Below are 17,022 nucleotides of genomic sequence, written 5' to 3' on the forward strand. Positions count from 1 at the left end.
CTTTTTGAACAAGGGAGTCACATTGGATGTTTTCCAATCCTCTGGTACACTCCCAGAATTTAGCGAGGACTAGCAAGGAACTCAATCCCAGCTCTGTTCAGGTGCAACCCACCCAGCTTATACAGGTGCCATCATCCCCAGAGAAGTCCCAGTGTCCCTGGAATTTAAAAACCCACCCTCTTGTGCTATCATTCCAGCAATGCACAGCCTTATCCTCCTATTTCTGTACTTACTTTCACGTGGCACTGGGAATACTCCAGAAATTACTACCGTGGAGTCCTGCTTTTTAATTTTCTACCCGACTCCTGCTTGTTAATTTTCTACCTGACTCCCTATATTCTGATTACAGGACCTCATTCCCCTTGCTACCTAAATCATTGGTACCAATGTGGACCATGACCACTGACTGTTCACCCTCCCTCAGAAGAATATCCTGTAGCTGCTCTGACATTCTTGACCCCGTTACCAGGGAGGCAACATACCATCCTGAAATCATGTCCACAGAAATGCTCGTCTGTTCCCCTATCAAGTTCCCTATCACTATTGCTCTTCCCTTTTTCCTCCCCCCTTTAACAGCTGAGCTGCTTATGGTGCCACAAACCCAACTCCGACTGCACTCCGCAAGAGGAACCAGCACCCTCACCACTCACCAGCTTCCAAAACAGAGCTGGCCGATAAGGAAGGTACTTAAGAGGTGAAGCTGTCTAGGGATGGAATTCCATTGCATAGGATATTGGCAGCTTAAGGCACAGGTAATAGGGGTGTACAAGAGGGGAAAGTTGAATGAACAAGGTATTGGGTGCATTGTGGAGTAGAGGAGTAACAGATATGGAATGGTGAACCCCTAAAAGGATTTAAATTGAAGGGTGAGAATCTTAACTTGAGGTGAAGGTGGCACAAAAGCCGATGCAAGTCAATGAATACATGGCAGATGGGCGGGCAGAAGAATTTTAGAAAGGCTGAATTCCCGTGGGATAGAATAGAATAGAATAGAACAGTACAGCACAGAACAGGCCCTTCGGCCCTCGATGTTGTGCCGAGCAATGATCACCCTACTTAAACCCACGTAACCCGTATACCCGTAACCCAACAATCCCCCCATTAACCTTACACTACGGGCAATTTAGCATGGCCAATCCACCTAACCCGCACATCTTTGGACTGTGGGAGGAAAGCGGAGCACCCGGAGGAAACCCACGCACACACGGGGAGGACGTGCAGACTCCACACAGACAGCGACCCAGCCGGGAACCGAACCTGGGACCCCGGAGCTGTGAAGCATTGATGCCAACCACCATGCTACCGTGAGGCCCTACCGTGAGTGCTCCTCCACATAAGGGCAGCAGTGACACAGAGGGCGGCACAATGATTAGCACTGTGACCTCACAGCGCCAGGAACCCGGGTTCCATTCCCTGTCTGTGTCGCTGTCCGTGTGGAGTCCGCACGCCCGCCCCGTGTCTGTGTGGGTCTCCTCCGGTTTCCTCCCACAAGTCCCGAAGGACATGCTGTTAGGTGAATTGGACATTCTGAATTATTTTTTTAATTTAAATTTAGAGTACCCAATTATTTTTTTTCCCCCAATTAAGGGGCAATTTGGCGTGGCCAATCCACCTAGCCTGCACATCTTTGGGTTGTGGGAGTGAAACCCACGCAGGCACGGGGAGGATGTGCAAACTCCACACAGACAGTGACCCAGAGGCGGGATTCGAACCCGGGTCCCCAGCGCCGCAGTTCCAGAATTCGCAGAATTTTCCCTCCGTATACCCAAACAGGCGCCGGAATGTGGCGACCAGGGAATTTTCACAGTAACTTCATTGCAGTGCTAATTTAAGCCTACTTGTGACAATAATAAAAGATTCTTATTGTGATAAGACGGTGAAGATTGGATTCGAATAGATCCGAGCAGTAGAAGCATAGAGTAGGTATGATAGCCAGCACTATCGCCAATGATTCTCCTCTACGGGTTTCCGACGATGGCTCGATACACACTGCAAGGGAACAGTTTTCACATCGCTCCACCGGATATATGATGGAAGGCCAGCCAAGAGACAACGTCGGAAAGAGAGAACGACATGGATAAGGTATGAGGGTTTCAGCAGGAGGGCTGACAGAAGGCAGAGTTTGGAGATGCAAGTAGGTGATCATTGTGATGGAGAGGATATCAGAAGCTCAGCATCAAACAGGATATTTGGTTTGAATCACACCCTGACACAAGGAACAAAAAGGGTGGGGGGGGGGGGGATATTGGTGTCAAGGGTTGGAATTAGCAGTGAGGGCTGTTTACTGTTTAACTGAAGGAAACCATAGCTCATCCAGAACCTGATGTCAAACAAGCTGTGTGTCAGAGAAACGGTGTAGAAAAATACTTATTTTCATATACCATCTTTCAGGACCTCCAAGGAGTTCCCAAAGCACTTTAATGGATTTTTACAGGAAATGCAGGTGCCAAAATGTTATCAGGAAGGTTTCACAAAAGACAATGTGATGTGACCAGATAATCAGTTTTAGTGATATTAGCAGAAGGATCTATAGACTAGGAGATTTCTATGCTCCTTCAAAACAATACCATGGGATCTCTTGCATCATGCAAGAGCCAAGGCCTCAATCTAACATCACAGCTGAAAGACAGCACCTCTGATAGCGCATGTCATTCAGAAATGCGCATGTCATTCAGAAATTTGAACATGAAAAGTGGTACTTGAACACCATCTTTTGAGCAAGAGGTTAGAGCAGAACAGTAAAGAGTGATGTACAGAGTGGAGCTGTGCGCCATCACTTTACGTGAAACCTGACCCCATGTCTTTGGATGATGTGCATAGCTAATGATGCAGGGGTGGGTCGAGAGGCTATTGCTATGGATACTTCAGCAAATTAAAGAAAAACAAAGCTTATGTGATGTCCCATTCAGCTGGGCAATGAAGGAATGTTGGAGGAGGATGGTATAAAATGCTGCAGAGATTACAAGGAAGGACAATGCACAACAAAAACAGAATACTGGATAATCGCAGCAGGTCTGACTGCATGTGTCAGTCAGACCTGCAGTCAGACCTGCGGGGCAGCAGGGTAGCATGGTGGTTAGCATAAATGCTTCACAGCTCCAGGGTCCCAGGTTCGATTCCCGGCTGGGTCACTGTCTGTGTGGAGTCTGCACGTCCTCCCCCTGTGTGCGTGGGTTTCCTCCGGGTGCTCCGGTTTCCTCCCACAGTCCAAAGATGTGCGGGTTAGGTGGATTGGCCATGCTAAATTGCCCGTAGTGTGCTAATAAAAGTAAGGTTTAGGGGGGGTTGTTGGGTTACGGGTATAGGGTGGATAGGGTTTGAGTAGGGTGATCATGGCTCGGCACAACATTGAGGGCCGAAGGGCCTGTTCTGTGCTGTACGGTTCTATGTGTGGAGAGAGAAGGGAGCCACGTTTTTCAAAGCTGCATAAACGATAATGCACCATAGTCACGGTCACAAGGATGGATGGCACAGTGATTAGCACTGTTGCCTCACGGCACTGGATTCAATCCTGGCCCCAGGTCACTGCCCATGTGGAGCTTGCACATTCTCCCAGTGTCTGTGTGGATCTCACCTCCACAACCCAAAGATGTGCAGGGTGGGTAGATTGGGCATGCTAAATTGGAAATTATTTTAAGATGGGATCTTTGGGATTATAATTGGGGTCTTTTCAGTGCTGTGGGAAGGCTAGGCAGCTCACAAAAGAGACATTCAAACATTGGGTTACAGGAAAGGTAGGGAGGTGACATATGAAGACAGGATGGAAGTTGGTAAAGAGAGAGGTTGATAGCAGATATTCTTGGAGGAGGAGTAGGGAGACAGCATTTGGTGACAATGGTTGTTTGAAAGGGTGGGAAACAGTACCCAAAGAAAAGGGAACTATTCGCAATGTCAGTTTGCAGAGAGACAAGAAAGGGAAGTTGGGTGATCAAGAGTCAAGGGAAATTGGGTCAAGGATGCATGAGGTAGTCCCAATCAAGATGAACTTCAGTACAGAAGGATGAGTGCCCTTGAGCATGAATCACAGAAAACTAGTATGCAGGCAATGAGGAAGGCAAATGGAATTTTGATCTTTGTAGCTAAAGGAATAGAGTATAAAAAGGTATGCAAGTGTTGCTGCAACTATGCAAGACATTGTACTGTGTACAGTTTTGGGCACAGTGGGTAGCACTGTTGCTTCACAGTTCCAGGGTCCCAGGTTCGATTCCCAGCTTGGATCACTGTCGGTGCAGAGTCTACATGTTCTCCCCATGTCTGCGTAGGTTTCCCCCCACAAGTCCCTAAAGACATAAATAAAATAAAGAACCTTTTATTGTCACCAGTAGGCTTACATTAACACTGCAATGAAGTTACTGTGAAAATCCCCAAGGTGTTAGGCGAATTGGATATTCTAAATTTTCCCTGTGTACCCGAACAGGCACCGGAATGTGGCGACTTTGTGTTTCAAAGAATCAGGGGAGATCTCATTGAGGCATTCATGAATGGGGCTTTTCACAGTAACTTCAGTGCAGTGTTAATGTAAGCCTACTTGTGATAAAATGATTCTTACTTATTTGAGGGATGTAATTGCATCAGAGGCAGTTCACTAGATTGATTCCAGAAACATGGGGCTGGATTCTCCGTTTCAGGAAATATGTCCCCACGCCATCGTGAAAACTGTGGTCTTTTATGCCAGAAAAACTGGCGTCAAAAGGCCACAGATTCACAGCTCTGCAGGGGGTTCGCACGGAGCCTTCGTGAAGCTCGCAGCTCCAGATACACACCCCCGCCCCCCAGCGGCAGGCTCCAGTGACCGCGCCCTGCTCCATGGCGGACCCAGACCACGGAACTGGACCTTCGATCAGCCACCCGCCTGACCAGGACCGCCCGCTTGTATGAGGCCCCCCCGCCCTCCGATCATCCCGCCCCCGACCACGGAGACCACAACGGAGTCCGCACCCACCTCGCGAGTTTCCCGAACGGCTGGGACCATATTAGAAATACACCGTCGGGACTTCAGCCAGTCAGGGGTGGAGAATAGCAGGGCAGGTCTCAAGCAATGGCCGCAGGCGGGGGATACACGGTGTCCTCCAGAGTACGCCGCTTTTCAGGGGCCAGAGAATTGAGGAACCCATTTCGGGTTCCAAGAGCGAGAGAGCGGGAGAGGAGGAGAGAGAGGGAGAGAGGTGGAGAGAGAGGGGAGAGGAGAAGGGAGAGAAGAGAGAGGAGATCAGAGGGGACGGGAGCCGAGGAGGAGCGAGGGAGAGAGAGGGAGACGAGAGCGGGGCGAGAGGGGGAGAGAGGAGAGGGAGAGAGAGGGAGAGAGAGAGGGGAGAGAGAGAGGAGAGGGAAGAGAGACGGAGAGAGGCAGCTGGAGGAGATGAAGAGAGAGAGGGAGAGAGGAGGGAGGAGAGGAGAGCGGAGGAGAGGAGAGAGGGAGGAGAGCAGGGAGACGGAGAGGTAGGAGAAGCGAGGGAGACCGAATGCGACGAGAGAGAGAGGGATAGGGAGAGAGAGAGGGAGAGAGAGGGAGAGAGAGGGAGGAAGAGAGAGGGAGAGCGAGGGACGAGATGAGAGAGAGGGAGGAGGGAGAGAGAGAGAGCTAGAGAGAGAGAGGAGGAGAGAGCGAGGTTTAGAAGAGAGAGAGCGCGAGAGGGAGGGAGAGAGAGAGCGAGAGGGAGGAGAGAGGGAGCGAGAGGGAGGGAGAGAGGGAGCGAGAGGGAGGGAGAGAGGGAGCGAGAGGGAGGAGAGAGGGAGCGAGAGGGAGGGAGAGAGGGAGCGAGAGGGAGGGAGAGAGGGAGCGAGAGGGAGGGAGAGAGGGAGCGAGAGGGAGGGAGAGAGGGAGCGAGAGGGAGGGAGAGAGGGAGCGAGAGGGAGGGAGAGAGGGAGCGAGAGGGAGCGAGAGAGGGAGCGAGAGGGAGGGAGAGAGGGAGCGAGAGGGAGGGAGAGAGGGAGCGAGAGGGAGGGAGAGAGGGAGCGAGAGGGAGGGAGAGAGGAGCGAGAGGGAGGGAGCGAGGGGAGCGAGAGGGAGGGAGACAGACAGACAGAGAGGGAGGGAGACAGACAGACAGAGAGGGAGGGAGGGAGACAGAGACAGACAGAGAGGGAGGGAGACAGGGGGACAGGAGAGGGGGCGGAGGGGGGGGCGGAGGGGGGGGGCGGAGGGGGGGGCGGAGGGGGGGGGCGGAGGGGGGGGCGGAGGGGGGGGCGGAGGGGGGGGCGGAGGGGGGGGCGGAGGGGGGGGCGGAGGGGGGGGCGGAGGGGGGGGCGGAGGGGGGGGCGGAGGGGGGGGCGGAGGGGGGGGCGGAGGGGGGGGCGGAGGGGGGGCGGAGGGGGGGGCGGAGGGGGGGGGCGGAGGGGGGGGCGGAGGGGGGGGCGGAGGGGGGGGCGGAGGGGGGGCGGAGGGGGGGGCGGAGGGGGGGCGGAGGGGGGGGCGGAGGGGGGGGCGGAGGGGGGGCGGAGGGGGGGGCGGAGGGGGGGGCGGAGGGGGGGGCGGAGGGGGGGGCGGAGGGGGGGGGCGGAGGGGGGGGGCGGAGGGGGGGGCGGAGGGGGGGGCGGAGGGGGGGGCGGAGGGGGGGGCGGAGGGGGGGGCGGAGGGGGGGGCGGAGGGGGGGGGGGAGGGGGGGGGGGGGGGGGGGGCGGAGGGGGGGGCGGAGGGGGAGGCGGAGGGGGAGGCGGAGGGGGAGGCGGAGGGGGAGGCGGAGGGGGAGGCGGAGAGGGAGGCGGAGAGGGAGGCGGAGAGGGAGGCGGAGAGGGAGGCGGAGAGGGAGGCGGAGAGGGAGGCGGAGAGGGAGGCGGAGAGGGAGGCGGAGAGGGAGGCGGAGAGGGAGGCGGAGAGGGAGGCGGAGAGGGAGGCGGAGAGGGAGGCGGAGAGGGGAGAGGCAGAGAGGCAGAGAGAGGGATAGACAGAGACAGAGAGAGAGGGATAGACAGAGACAGAGAGAGAGGGATAGACAGAGACAGAGAGAGAGGGATAGACAGAGACAGAGAGAGAGGGATAGACAGAGACAGAGAGAGAGGGATAGACAGAGACAGAGAGAGAGGGATAGACAGAGACAGAGAGAGAGGGATAGACAGAGACAGAGAGGAGAGGGATAGACAGAGACAGAGAGAGAGGGATAGACAGAGACAGAGAGAGAGGGATAGACAGAGACAGAGAGAGAGGGATAGACAGAGACAGAGAGAGAGGGATAGACAGAGACAGAGAGAGAGGGATAGACAGACAGACAGAGAGAGGGATAGACAGAGAGAGAGGGAGAGACAGAGACAGAGAGAGGGAGAGACAGACAGAGAGGGAGAGACAGAGAGAGGGAGAGACAGAGACAGAGAGGGGGAGAGACAGAGACAAAGAGAGGGAGAGACAGAGACAGAGAGAGGGAGAGACAGAGACAGAGAGAGGGAGAGACAGACAGAGAGAGGGAGACACAGAGACAGAGAGAGACACACAAAAGAGGTTCCAGTTTGCTCTTTTTGGTGTGCAGAGATATACACATACACACACCTTAATAAAAATATATATTTTAAAAAGGCTTAAGGAACATGAGACTGAGAATGATGTGGATACCAGAGCTGGGGCAGGGCAGCCTTGTGTTAATTGGCAAAGGGAAAGCGGCAAATAAGTGGATGGTGTCAATCTTCATTGAGCTCCCTCAATTTGTTGGAGAGGGTGGGTAAGCCAGGGGTTAATGTACCTCCTCAGGTGTGTTTGTTGGTTGTTGCAACGAACGAATACTTTACCGCAGTGTTAGTCACACTTGTGGTCCTGGGACAGACGGACTGGCATTCACACCCAATCAGCTCAAAAAAGACAAATGAAAGACAAAGACTGCATTCATCATTGCAAGATAGAAGTAAATACATCTCAAATTTCTCCAAACTCTACTTTTCTGCACATTTGGGTTTTGGAGATGTGGTGAGCGAGATCAGTCTTTTAATCTAGAGAGATGTGCATGTTGTTGCCCTTTCGGCACCAGAGTAAAGTTGCCAATTAATAATGATGCTCTTTAGTGGGCAGCACAGTGGGTTAGCCCTGTGCCTCACGGCACCGAGATTCCAGGTTCGATCCCAGCTCTGGGTCACTGTCCATGTGGAGTTTGCACATTCTCCCAGTGTTTGCATGGGTTTCACCCCCACAACCCAAAGATGTGCAGGGCAGGTGGATTAGCCATGCTAAATTGCCCCTTATTGGAAAAAAATAATTGGGTACTCTAAATGTATATTTAAATATAAATGTAATAAATAAATAAATGTTGATGATGCTCTTTAGAGTTGCCAGGTATCAAATGATACCACCACAAGGCTACCGGATATCAATCAAAGGACCACACAACCAGTTAGTCTGTTCAAGTTCAAAGATTGTTTATTTACACACAAAAATTACTTCAACATGCAACACAAAACATTACAGGTCAAACTACACCTAACAACTACAGTAACCTATACTCAACTTCAGAGCAACCGGCTCTATGCAGATGGACAAGGCCTTTGTCCGGATTTTGCGTGGCTGGGTGGAAGAAGTAGCTCGGTTTCTGCTGGGCTCATCCGTCTGGTAGCGATCGTTGGTTTTGAACTTGTCTGTCTGGTCGTTATGCTGCACTTGGGTTGGCATAGGCGGAATCCAAGAGAGACCGAGCACATGGCTGTGTCTCTTCTTATCCCTCTGGGATTATGCTCTTTGGGGCGGTCCTTAACTTGGACCCAATAATTCTACAGACTTCGATCACTGCCTTTGATTTTGGCCAATAAAGGGGCGGGTGCCTTAATGGGCTGGGTGTGTCCTTAGCGGTCATTGACCTTGGCTGTTTGGGCTCCCCGAGTAAAAAGGGAGTGGCGCCAATCAGTCTGTGACTGTATCGGTTTCTTGAATGCAGTCCTATTGTGCTGGGAAAATGGGCCATTAGAATGCAAACGAGCGGGGTTTTCGATCGCGTCTAGCTATCTGAGTTGCAAATACACACACAAGCTCGGAGTCTGTCTGAGTTCTGGGTTGACCATAATTCCCATGGTCCTTTGTAGGTGGCCAACTGAGATGGCTACAATGTACACAAGGGAAGGCAATTATATCAAGCATTCCAGAATATACTGGTCACCAGCCTGACTCATCAGCAACCAGGAATCACCAGTAACCTGCATGACCGTCCCACAAATGACATGGAACCCAGTGGTGTGGTGTGGCATTTGCAGAATCAACATTTAGTTCCACAAGTTTCTCCAAAAGTATAAAGTTAGCTGGAGCTTTGAAGGATCAGATCCAGGCATCCTTGTTCCAAAAACAGAGTCTAGCTTGATTCTGCATCTAAACGGACCGCATTAATTGTCTCCCGCTTGCTTAAGAGACGTTGCTGACTGTAATATTCCAACTCCATCTCCTGACACATGCTTGTGACTTTTGACCTTTCATCTCTATTGGGACTTGGTCAGCCGATGTTCATCTGCATGATCATCTGGGGCATCATAGCACCTTTCTCCACATCATCTGGTGCAAGAGTCTGGGTCATGCTCTTGAGTTGTGCTACTCAACTGGACTGCCTCTGGGGTAAAGTGACAGTAGGTTTAGTCCTTTCACTTGACACTTGCTCGAGCTCCATTTCTTCCAGTTCCCATTTGCTAACTCTACCTGTTGCTGCAGAACTTGGGCGGCTCACATTGACAATGTGCTGCACAGTCCTGAGGCCCATCTGCCCCTTGCTTTAACAATGCCAGGAAACTGTCTTCCTCTGGTATATGCTGAATTGAGCCTCCATCACTACCATCATCTTCTGAATTCAACATGTGAAAGAACAGTAATTGCTCCAAGGTGTGAAGGTTTTGTTAGTGCAACCTCTGCTTGGGAACACGAGGTCGACCCTTGCTTATACAGTGCGGCAAGACATTTTTAAAAGATAAATTTGGAGTAACCAATTATTCTTTTTCCAATTAAGCGGGCAATTTAGCATGGCCAATCCACCTACCTGGGTTGTGGGGAGTGAGACCCACGCAGACCCGTGGCCGGGATCAAACCCAGGTCCTAGGGGCCGTGAGGCATCAGTGCTAACCACTGCCCCACCGTGCCACCCTGCTCAGACCATTTTCAATAAATAATTAGGTACATAGAACAAGAACATAGAACAGTACAGCACAGAACAGGCCCTTCGGCCCTCAATGTTGTGCCGAGCCATGATCACCCTACTCAAACCCACGTATCCACCCTATACCTGTAACCCAACAACCCCCCCCCCCCCTTAACCTTACTTTTATTAGGACACTACGGGCAATTTAGCATGGCCAATCCACCTAACCCGCACATCTTTGGACTGTGGGAGGAAACCGGAGCACCCGCAGGAAACCCACGCACACAGGGGGAGGACGTGCAGACTCCACACAGACAGTGACCCAGCCGGGAATCGAACCTGGGACCCTGGAGCTGTGAAGCATTTATGCTAACCACCATGCTACCCTGCTGCCCCTAAAGGTAGTGGGTGTTGAGCGCTTCTCCCGCAATTGCAGCCACCGCAGGAACGCTGCAACTGATCACTCCACGACTCTCCCGACACCTACCATCAAGTCACGACCCACACTTTGAAAAACCCTGCTTGAAAGTGCTTAATGTGGTTCAGCAGATCCTTCAATAGCCTATGATTGGTTTAGCCATCCTGAAACCAGTCTTACGATACCTGGACCAGATCCCAATTTATATTAGGAAACCAGATGAGATCCCCAAAATTTATAAACTGTGAGGAAAGTATACTTCATTCCAGGAGTGATTTCACTGACAACCAGGGATCTTTTATATTAATACAAACCATATTAACATAGGATTAACCCATTAACATCCAGGACAAAAAAAAACAGCTTTTCAATTAACTGTTAAACAGGTCTAAAAATAAAAAAAGGTCTTGGAGTTTACTTCCTCATCCACTTCTAAATGTCAATTAAGCAAAATCCAGACACACGTGAAACGCGACTTAGTCATAAAGTTAACACTCTGTGGCTTACAGATTTGCACAAAAAGTCCTTTGGAGAGAAGCTTTCAGAAGTCAGTCTGAGAAACAACTTCCTTTCCTCAGAAACAAAGAGTGGGATTCTCCGACCCCCGCGGGGTCGGGAATCGCTTGGCGGGGGGGGCGCATGTGAATCCCGCCCCCGCCAGCTGCCGAATTCTCCAGCACCAGGGTTTTAGTGGGGCGGAAAGCGTGGCGCGCCAGTCAGCGGCTGCTGGCAGCGGCCCCCCCGGCGATTCTCCAGCCCGCGATGGGCCGAGTGGCCACCCGTTTTTGGCGGGTCCCGCCAGCGTAAATCACAACAGGCCCTTACTGACGGGGCCCTGAGTCCACGGGTGGCCTGGCCCGCGATCGGAGCCCACCAATCCATGGGCGGGTTTGTGCCCGGGGGGGTGGCACTCTTTCCCTCTGCACCGGCTGCTGTCAACCTCAGCCATGGCTGTTGCAGAGAAGATACCCTCCGCGCATACGCTGGGATGACGCCAGCACATGCTGGTGCTCCCATGCATGCGCCAACTCGTCCCGGCCGGCGGAGGCCCTTTGGCACCGATTGGCGTGGCGCCAAACACTCCGGCGCCAGCCTAGCCGCTGAAGGTGCGGAATCGCCGGAGTGGTTCACGCCACTCCTCGGCGCCGGAGTGGCCCGCCCCGCCGGTTCGTGGAGAATCCCGCCCAAGAGCAGAGGTGTAAAAAATACAGACACATGGCAGGGCTGAAAATGAAACAGAAACAGATCACTCCCTCCCATGAGTGACATCACAGTCTGCCTAGCTGTTAACCCCTTTTTTTTTAATGTCACATCTTTAGCAGACATATAATCTGGATACTTAACCCACGTCTTTTCAACACCAACAGACTCGGGGGACTCACACGTTTGGGTAGGACAGAAATTAAAATCAGGATAGAAAAGTAAGGTACAAAGCATTGGTACCTGTGAGCCAAGTTTCACTGTAACCATAAATGACAATAAAATAAAAATGATAAGACCGCTTACAGCATAAAGCATGGAATGTACATTAAATGTGATGCAAAAGGATTTGCTTCAATATTTCAATTGGTAGAGCCTTAATTTTTTAAATTATTACTTGATCAAAAACAGAAATACTGATGAGGTTTTCAGCTTTGTATTAATTCGAAATGCAGTGAAATACAATTGTACAGGACAGGGAGAGTGATACTAGAGCAGCAGTTTCAAACAGAACAACGTCCTTGACCTGCAGGCACAATGCAAATCAAAAACGGATGCAGATATCAGACAACGCCTTTATTCGTAACGTTAAACAGCCAGGACTGTTTGCGTTTTCTATTGATTTTCAGTACAGTGATCATATGAGAGATGTGTTGCATAGAAATCTGGGAATGATAAGCAACAGAAAAGTTGTTATTTTTAGCATACAATGTCTTGCAAAGACAGGCTTAGGTAGATTGGGAAGTTAGAGGAAGAGCAAAATAAAGTTGATTTGCACTGTGTAAATACTACATTTGTTCAGGTAATTTGTTCACTAAATAATTCTCCAAACTACCACACTTATCTGCGAAATGTGGTATCTGAAAGGAAAAAGGAAAGCACCCATGGTCAAATAAATCACACTGAAAAAATCCTACAGAATGCAGCAATAGCAAGAGTTTACAAATATTACAAAAAAAACCAGGGTGATGTGCAGGATCCACACAGAAGCACATATACAGAAAATAGGAGTAGGCCATTCAACCCTTCGAGTCTGCTACCCCATTCATTATGACCATGGTTGTTTTCTCATTAGTTTTGTTATAATCCCTACGGAGCCCGCTAATGTTTATAAAAAATTTGAACATCCAGTTCATAGTTGGAAAGGAGGACACTACTTTGACTAACAAAGCACTTGAAGAAACACAAGGCACGATCCAACGGCCACGCTGCGCTGGAAAAGCAGCTCGCTGTGGCACAGCACAGCCGTTGAAAGCCATGAGACCCTGCTCCTGGGATATACCTGGCTCGCAATGCTTTGAGAGATTCAACACAATCTCGCAAGATGTTGCAATGTGAATCCTGCCCACAATGGGCAGGATCACTTTTGGGCAAATCTGCATATTAGAGAGGGGCAATAAGCCTCACTCTAACGTGCGGATTCACAAATACCAGAGGGTTTGGGATTCAACCCCTTTGCCTCAGAGATCTCGGGCAAGTGCCGTTCGGCACTGATCCCCATGAACAGGGACCAGACAGAATAGCGCTTGTAGGGGTTCGGAGGCCCCCAGCTGCATGCCTTTTGGGCAGGGTAGTGCCCTGGCACTGCTCGTGCCACCTGGGTACCCCATCAGTGGCAGCCTGCTGCCCTGGCACTGCCACCTGGGTGCCAACCTGGCACTGCCCAGGTTCCCAGATGGCATTGTGAGCTGGCATAGGCACTGCCAAGATCCCAAGCTGCCATTTTGTTTGCACGAGTGATTGGGCTGGGGACGCTCGCATGTCTGGGGGAGGTCAGGGATTATTTTGGGGACCTTGGAGATTGGGGCACCATCCAAGTTCCCACTGTACAAAACGGGGGTATGTTCGGCCTAGGCAGAGTGTTCTGCATTCAGGCCCCTTATACAATGTGAGTCGCGTTGAATAGCCATATGTTTCTAGGCACTATGATGTGGAGCTGCCGGCGCTGGACTGGGGTGAGCACAGTAAGAAGTCCAGGTTAATGTCCAACAGATTTGTTTCAAATGCTAGCTTTCGGAGCACTGCTCCTTCCATTCACCTGAGGAAGGTGCAGTGTTCTGAAAGCTAGTGATCCGAAACAAACATGTTGGACTTTAATCTAGTGTTGAAAGACTTCTTACTGTTTCTAGGCACTACTCAGAAACACGCAGCTTGCACTTTGGGAGAATCACACCCAATATTTTTGTAGGCAACTTGCACTTACTGCACAAAGGAACATTCCCCTTTTATGCTCATCACACACTTCATGGAACGAGTCCTTTGAACAAACAGTTCAACACATTTCACAAATTCCCCATTTTCTCCAAGCAGTAACTTAGATTTGGAGAATATCCCACATCCACTACCAGCAGTGAAGGCTCTCCAGATAATTATTTCCCTCTGGTCACATCAGGATGTGTTTCCCAGAATCCTCAAGATAGTTGCGGCATGCATCACTTCATCTACAGACCTTCTTGCGCCCACATCTGTCTATGGCAGTTCACAAGAGTCATGCAGCCTCTGCTGAACACACAAAACCTCTGTCCTAGATATTCTAGGAAAGCCTGCAAGTTGATCTTTACAATGGCTCCCTCTGCATTCTACACCATGGCAATGTAAATCACATGGGCCTTGTACATAGGTGGAAATGCTAATCCACTGGCCTACTTAGCGAAGGCACAGACGGGTGCCATAGCCTCCAGGGTGGTCAGGGTTCTCTGACCCCCTCCCCCTGGAACCTGAGCACATTGGCACTGCCATCCTGGCACTGCCAATGTGCCTGTGTGGTACTGCCAAGCTGACAGGAGCACTGCCTGGGTACCAGGTGGCAGTGTAAGGATGCCCAGGTGCCAGGATGGCACTAAGGGTCAGGGGTGAGAAGGAGGGGCCATGCCCATGCAAGGAGGGTGGGTTTGAAGGGTGGAGAGTGCAGGGCAGGTTAGTTGGGGCCTTGGAGTTTGGAGAGATGATGGGTGGAGATCCTGAAAGGGCAGGGTGCTGTAAGGGGGCTGAAGAGGAGGGACCCCCCAGCAGGGTGTCCTCACTTGGGGGTTGTCGGATCATGCCCATGTGCAGGCAGGGGTCACATTTTCCATGGGATGTGGGGCACCCACAAGCTTACTTGGTGATCGGGGCACCCTTTCGAATTGACAGCTCGATCTCCGAATTCAGCTCCCTAGTGCTGACATTTTTTTCCAAGTGTGAGCTTAACCAGTGAGAAATTCCCCAGGGCCCAAAATAATGACGAAATATCATTGAATAGCAGTGGGGAACTCGCCCGCAGAAAACCCCCGGAACAAAACACCACAAATTGTCTCAGAAATTTTGGGGGAGAGTCGCACCCTCAGACTCCGCTGTTAATACGCAGGCTACAACCATTGCTTCACCCCCCCCCCCCCCCCCCAAAAAAAATCCCTTCATTTGACCTCAAATTTAAAAATACAATCCCTTTATACCTCAATTGTGAACAGTGAAACAGAATGACTGAGGGGGAGGGGGGATGAAATGAGAAAGTCTGTAATGGAAATCGGTTACTTTAGTTTGTTAAAAAAAAGCTTTATATAAAATTCCAGTGACTTAACTAATAGTGCATGAAATAATAAAAAGTACATCCTAGTTAAGTATTAAAAATTGTTCTCGGAAGCCCTGCATTTAAACTCCTCCACTAACACTCTTAGGAATACGCCAAGACAATGATAAACAAGGTGGAAGTGCAGTTACACGGGGTGGTTCTGCTCTGCTCGCTGTAACGCAGGTATACCTGGAACTCAGGTATTGGAGGAGCGATGAGGAAGACGAGTCCACCCAGAACACCTTCCATATTAGACCAGTTTAAGAACCTCCCCCCAAAACCAACAAATGGAGGGAAGAAGAAAAAATCATCGGAAAAAAAATAGCACAATTTTACTCGCTTAAGAAAACAGTAATTGGACAAGGAATTCAGGACATTTTTTTCCCCCACAGAGTGTTTACAGAACCAGTGCAATCCTCCGCTTTGGCTCTGGGTTGAGGTTTGCCTGGTTGAAAGCGGCACCATCCACGACATCGATCCCTTGAGTTTACCCCAGTCAGCCTCCCAATAACTAACACCGGCTGTCCCTCACTGAAGGCAGATGTTGATCTTTCGAAGCGGTTCTGAGCTTTCAACATTGGATCAATCCCAACTCACCTGTTCATCGAGGCCAGCACGCAGGCGCGCCCAGGTAATTAGAGAGAGAAACTCGCTCCATTCTTTGTGGGGATTACAAGACAGAGCACGATCTCCACACAACAGGTTAGTTGCCAAGGGCCATCAATTCTTGGCACAGAGGGGGTTCGCCCTCCCCATCGCTTTTCTTACCTGTCTGAGTGAAGGAGAACAGGATGAAAGCTCCGAGTTTCTTCATGGCTAATTCCTTTTAAACTCTCCCCCCGTTTACTTCACTTATCCAAACTCATCGCCAAGTGCCGGACAGATTTCCGGTAATAAATGCCACTGGCAGTTTCTCTCCGCCTCCTGCTTGGTGTTTTTTTCTCTCTCCCTCTCCTGCAGAACCGGTTTGTTGTGTTTCAGGGGCAGAGCTGACTTGCTTTCACAATAAAAGCCCTCACCCTCCAAACAGGTGACCTCAGGCACGTGAGCTCACAGGTGCTCTCTGACTGGCAACCCGCTTCTGAATGTGACCAAACCAGACTCTGTAAATAAAGATACATACCCTGTAACAAATTCAGTGGAACAAAGATATCTTCCTTGTTTTTTTTGAAACCCTACATTCATTCAAGGGGGGGCTGAGTGTCACCGGCAAGCTGTGTTGCCCATCCCAAATTGTCCTTTGCTGGTGATGGTGAACAACTGCTTAAGCTGCTATGTTCCATTGTAGTGGTTTTGATATAATTGTGATGTGGAGTTAAAGTCCAATAGGTTTGTTTCAAATCACTAGCTTTTGGAGCACTGCTCCTTCCTCAGGGGAATGAAGAGGTAGGTTCCAGAAACATATATACAGACAAAGTCAAAGATGCAAGACAATGCTTTGAATGTGAGCATTTGCAGGTAATTAAGTCTTTACAGATCCAGAGATAGGAGTGACCCCAGGTTAAAAAGGTGTGAATTGTCTCAAGCCAGAACAGTTGGTAGGATTTTGCAAGCCCAGGCCAGATGGTGGGGGATGAATGTAATGCGACATGAATCCAAGGTCCCGGTTGAGGCCGCACTCATGTGTGTGGAACTTGGCTATAAGTTTCTGCTCTGAGATTTTGCATTGTCGCGCGTCCTGAAGGCCACCTTGCAGAACGCTTACCCAGAGATCAGAGGCTGAATGCCCTTGACTGCTGAAGTGCTTCCCCGTTTGGAAGGGAACATTCCTGCCTGGCGATTGTCGCACGATGTCCGTTGTCGCAGGGTCTGCATGGTCTCGCCAA

At 50.8% G+C, this 17,022-nt stretch overlaps 1 protein-coding gene across 1 annotated transcript in view; it reads right to left on the reverse strand.

Annotated features, from left to right (window-relative positions):
- The window catches only part of LOC119968909 (immunoglobulin-like domain-containing receptor 1), a 77,035-nt gene extending 60,851 nt beyond the window's left edge, over positions 1 to 16,184 (reverse strand). The window contains exon 1 of the mRNA XM_038801889.1: positions 15,965 to 16,184. Coding sequence (XP_038657817.1) covers positions 15,965 to 16,010 — 46 coding nt within the window. The 5' untranslated portion in view covers positions 16,011 to 16,184. The remainder of the gene's footprint in view (positions 1 to 15,964) is intronic.
- Positions 16,185 to 17,022: the final 838 nt, after the last annotated feature.

This window comes from Scyliorhinus canicula, chromosome 7, assembly GCF_902713615.1.
Source record: "Scyliorhinus canicula chromosome 7, sScyCan1.1, whole genome shotgun sequence".
NCBI classification, from domain to species: Eukaryota; Metazoa; Chordata; class Chondrichthyes; order Carcharhiniformes; family Scyliorhinidae; genus Scyliorhinus; species Scyliorhinus canicula.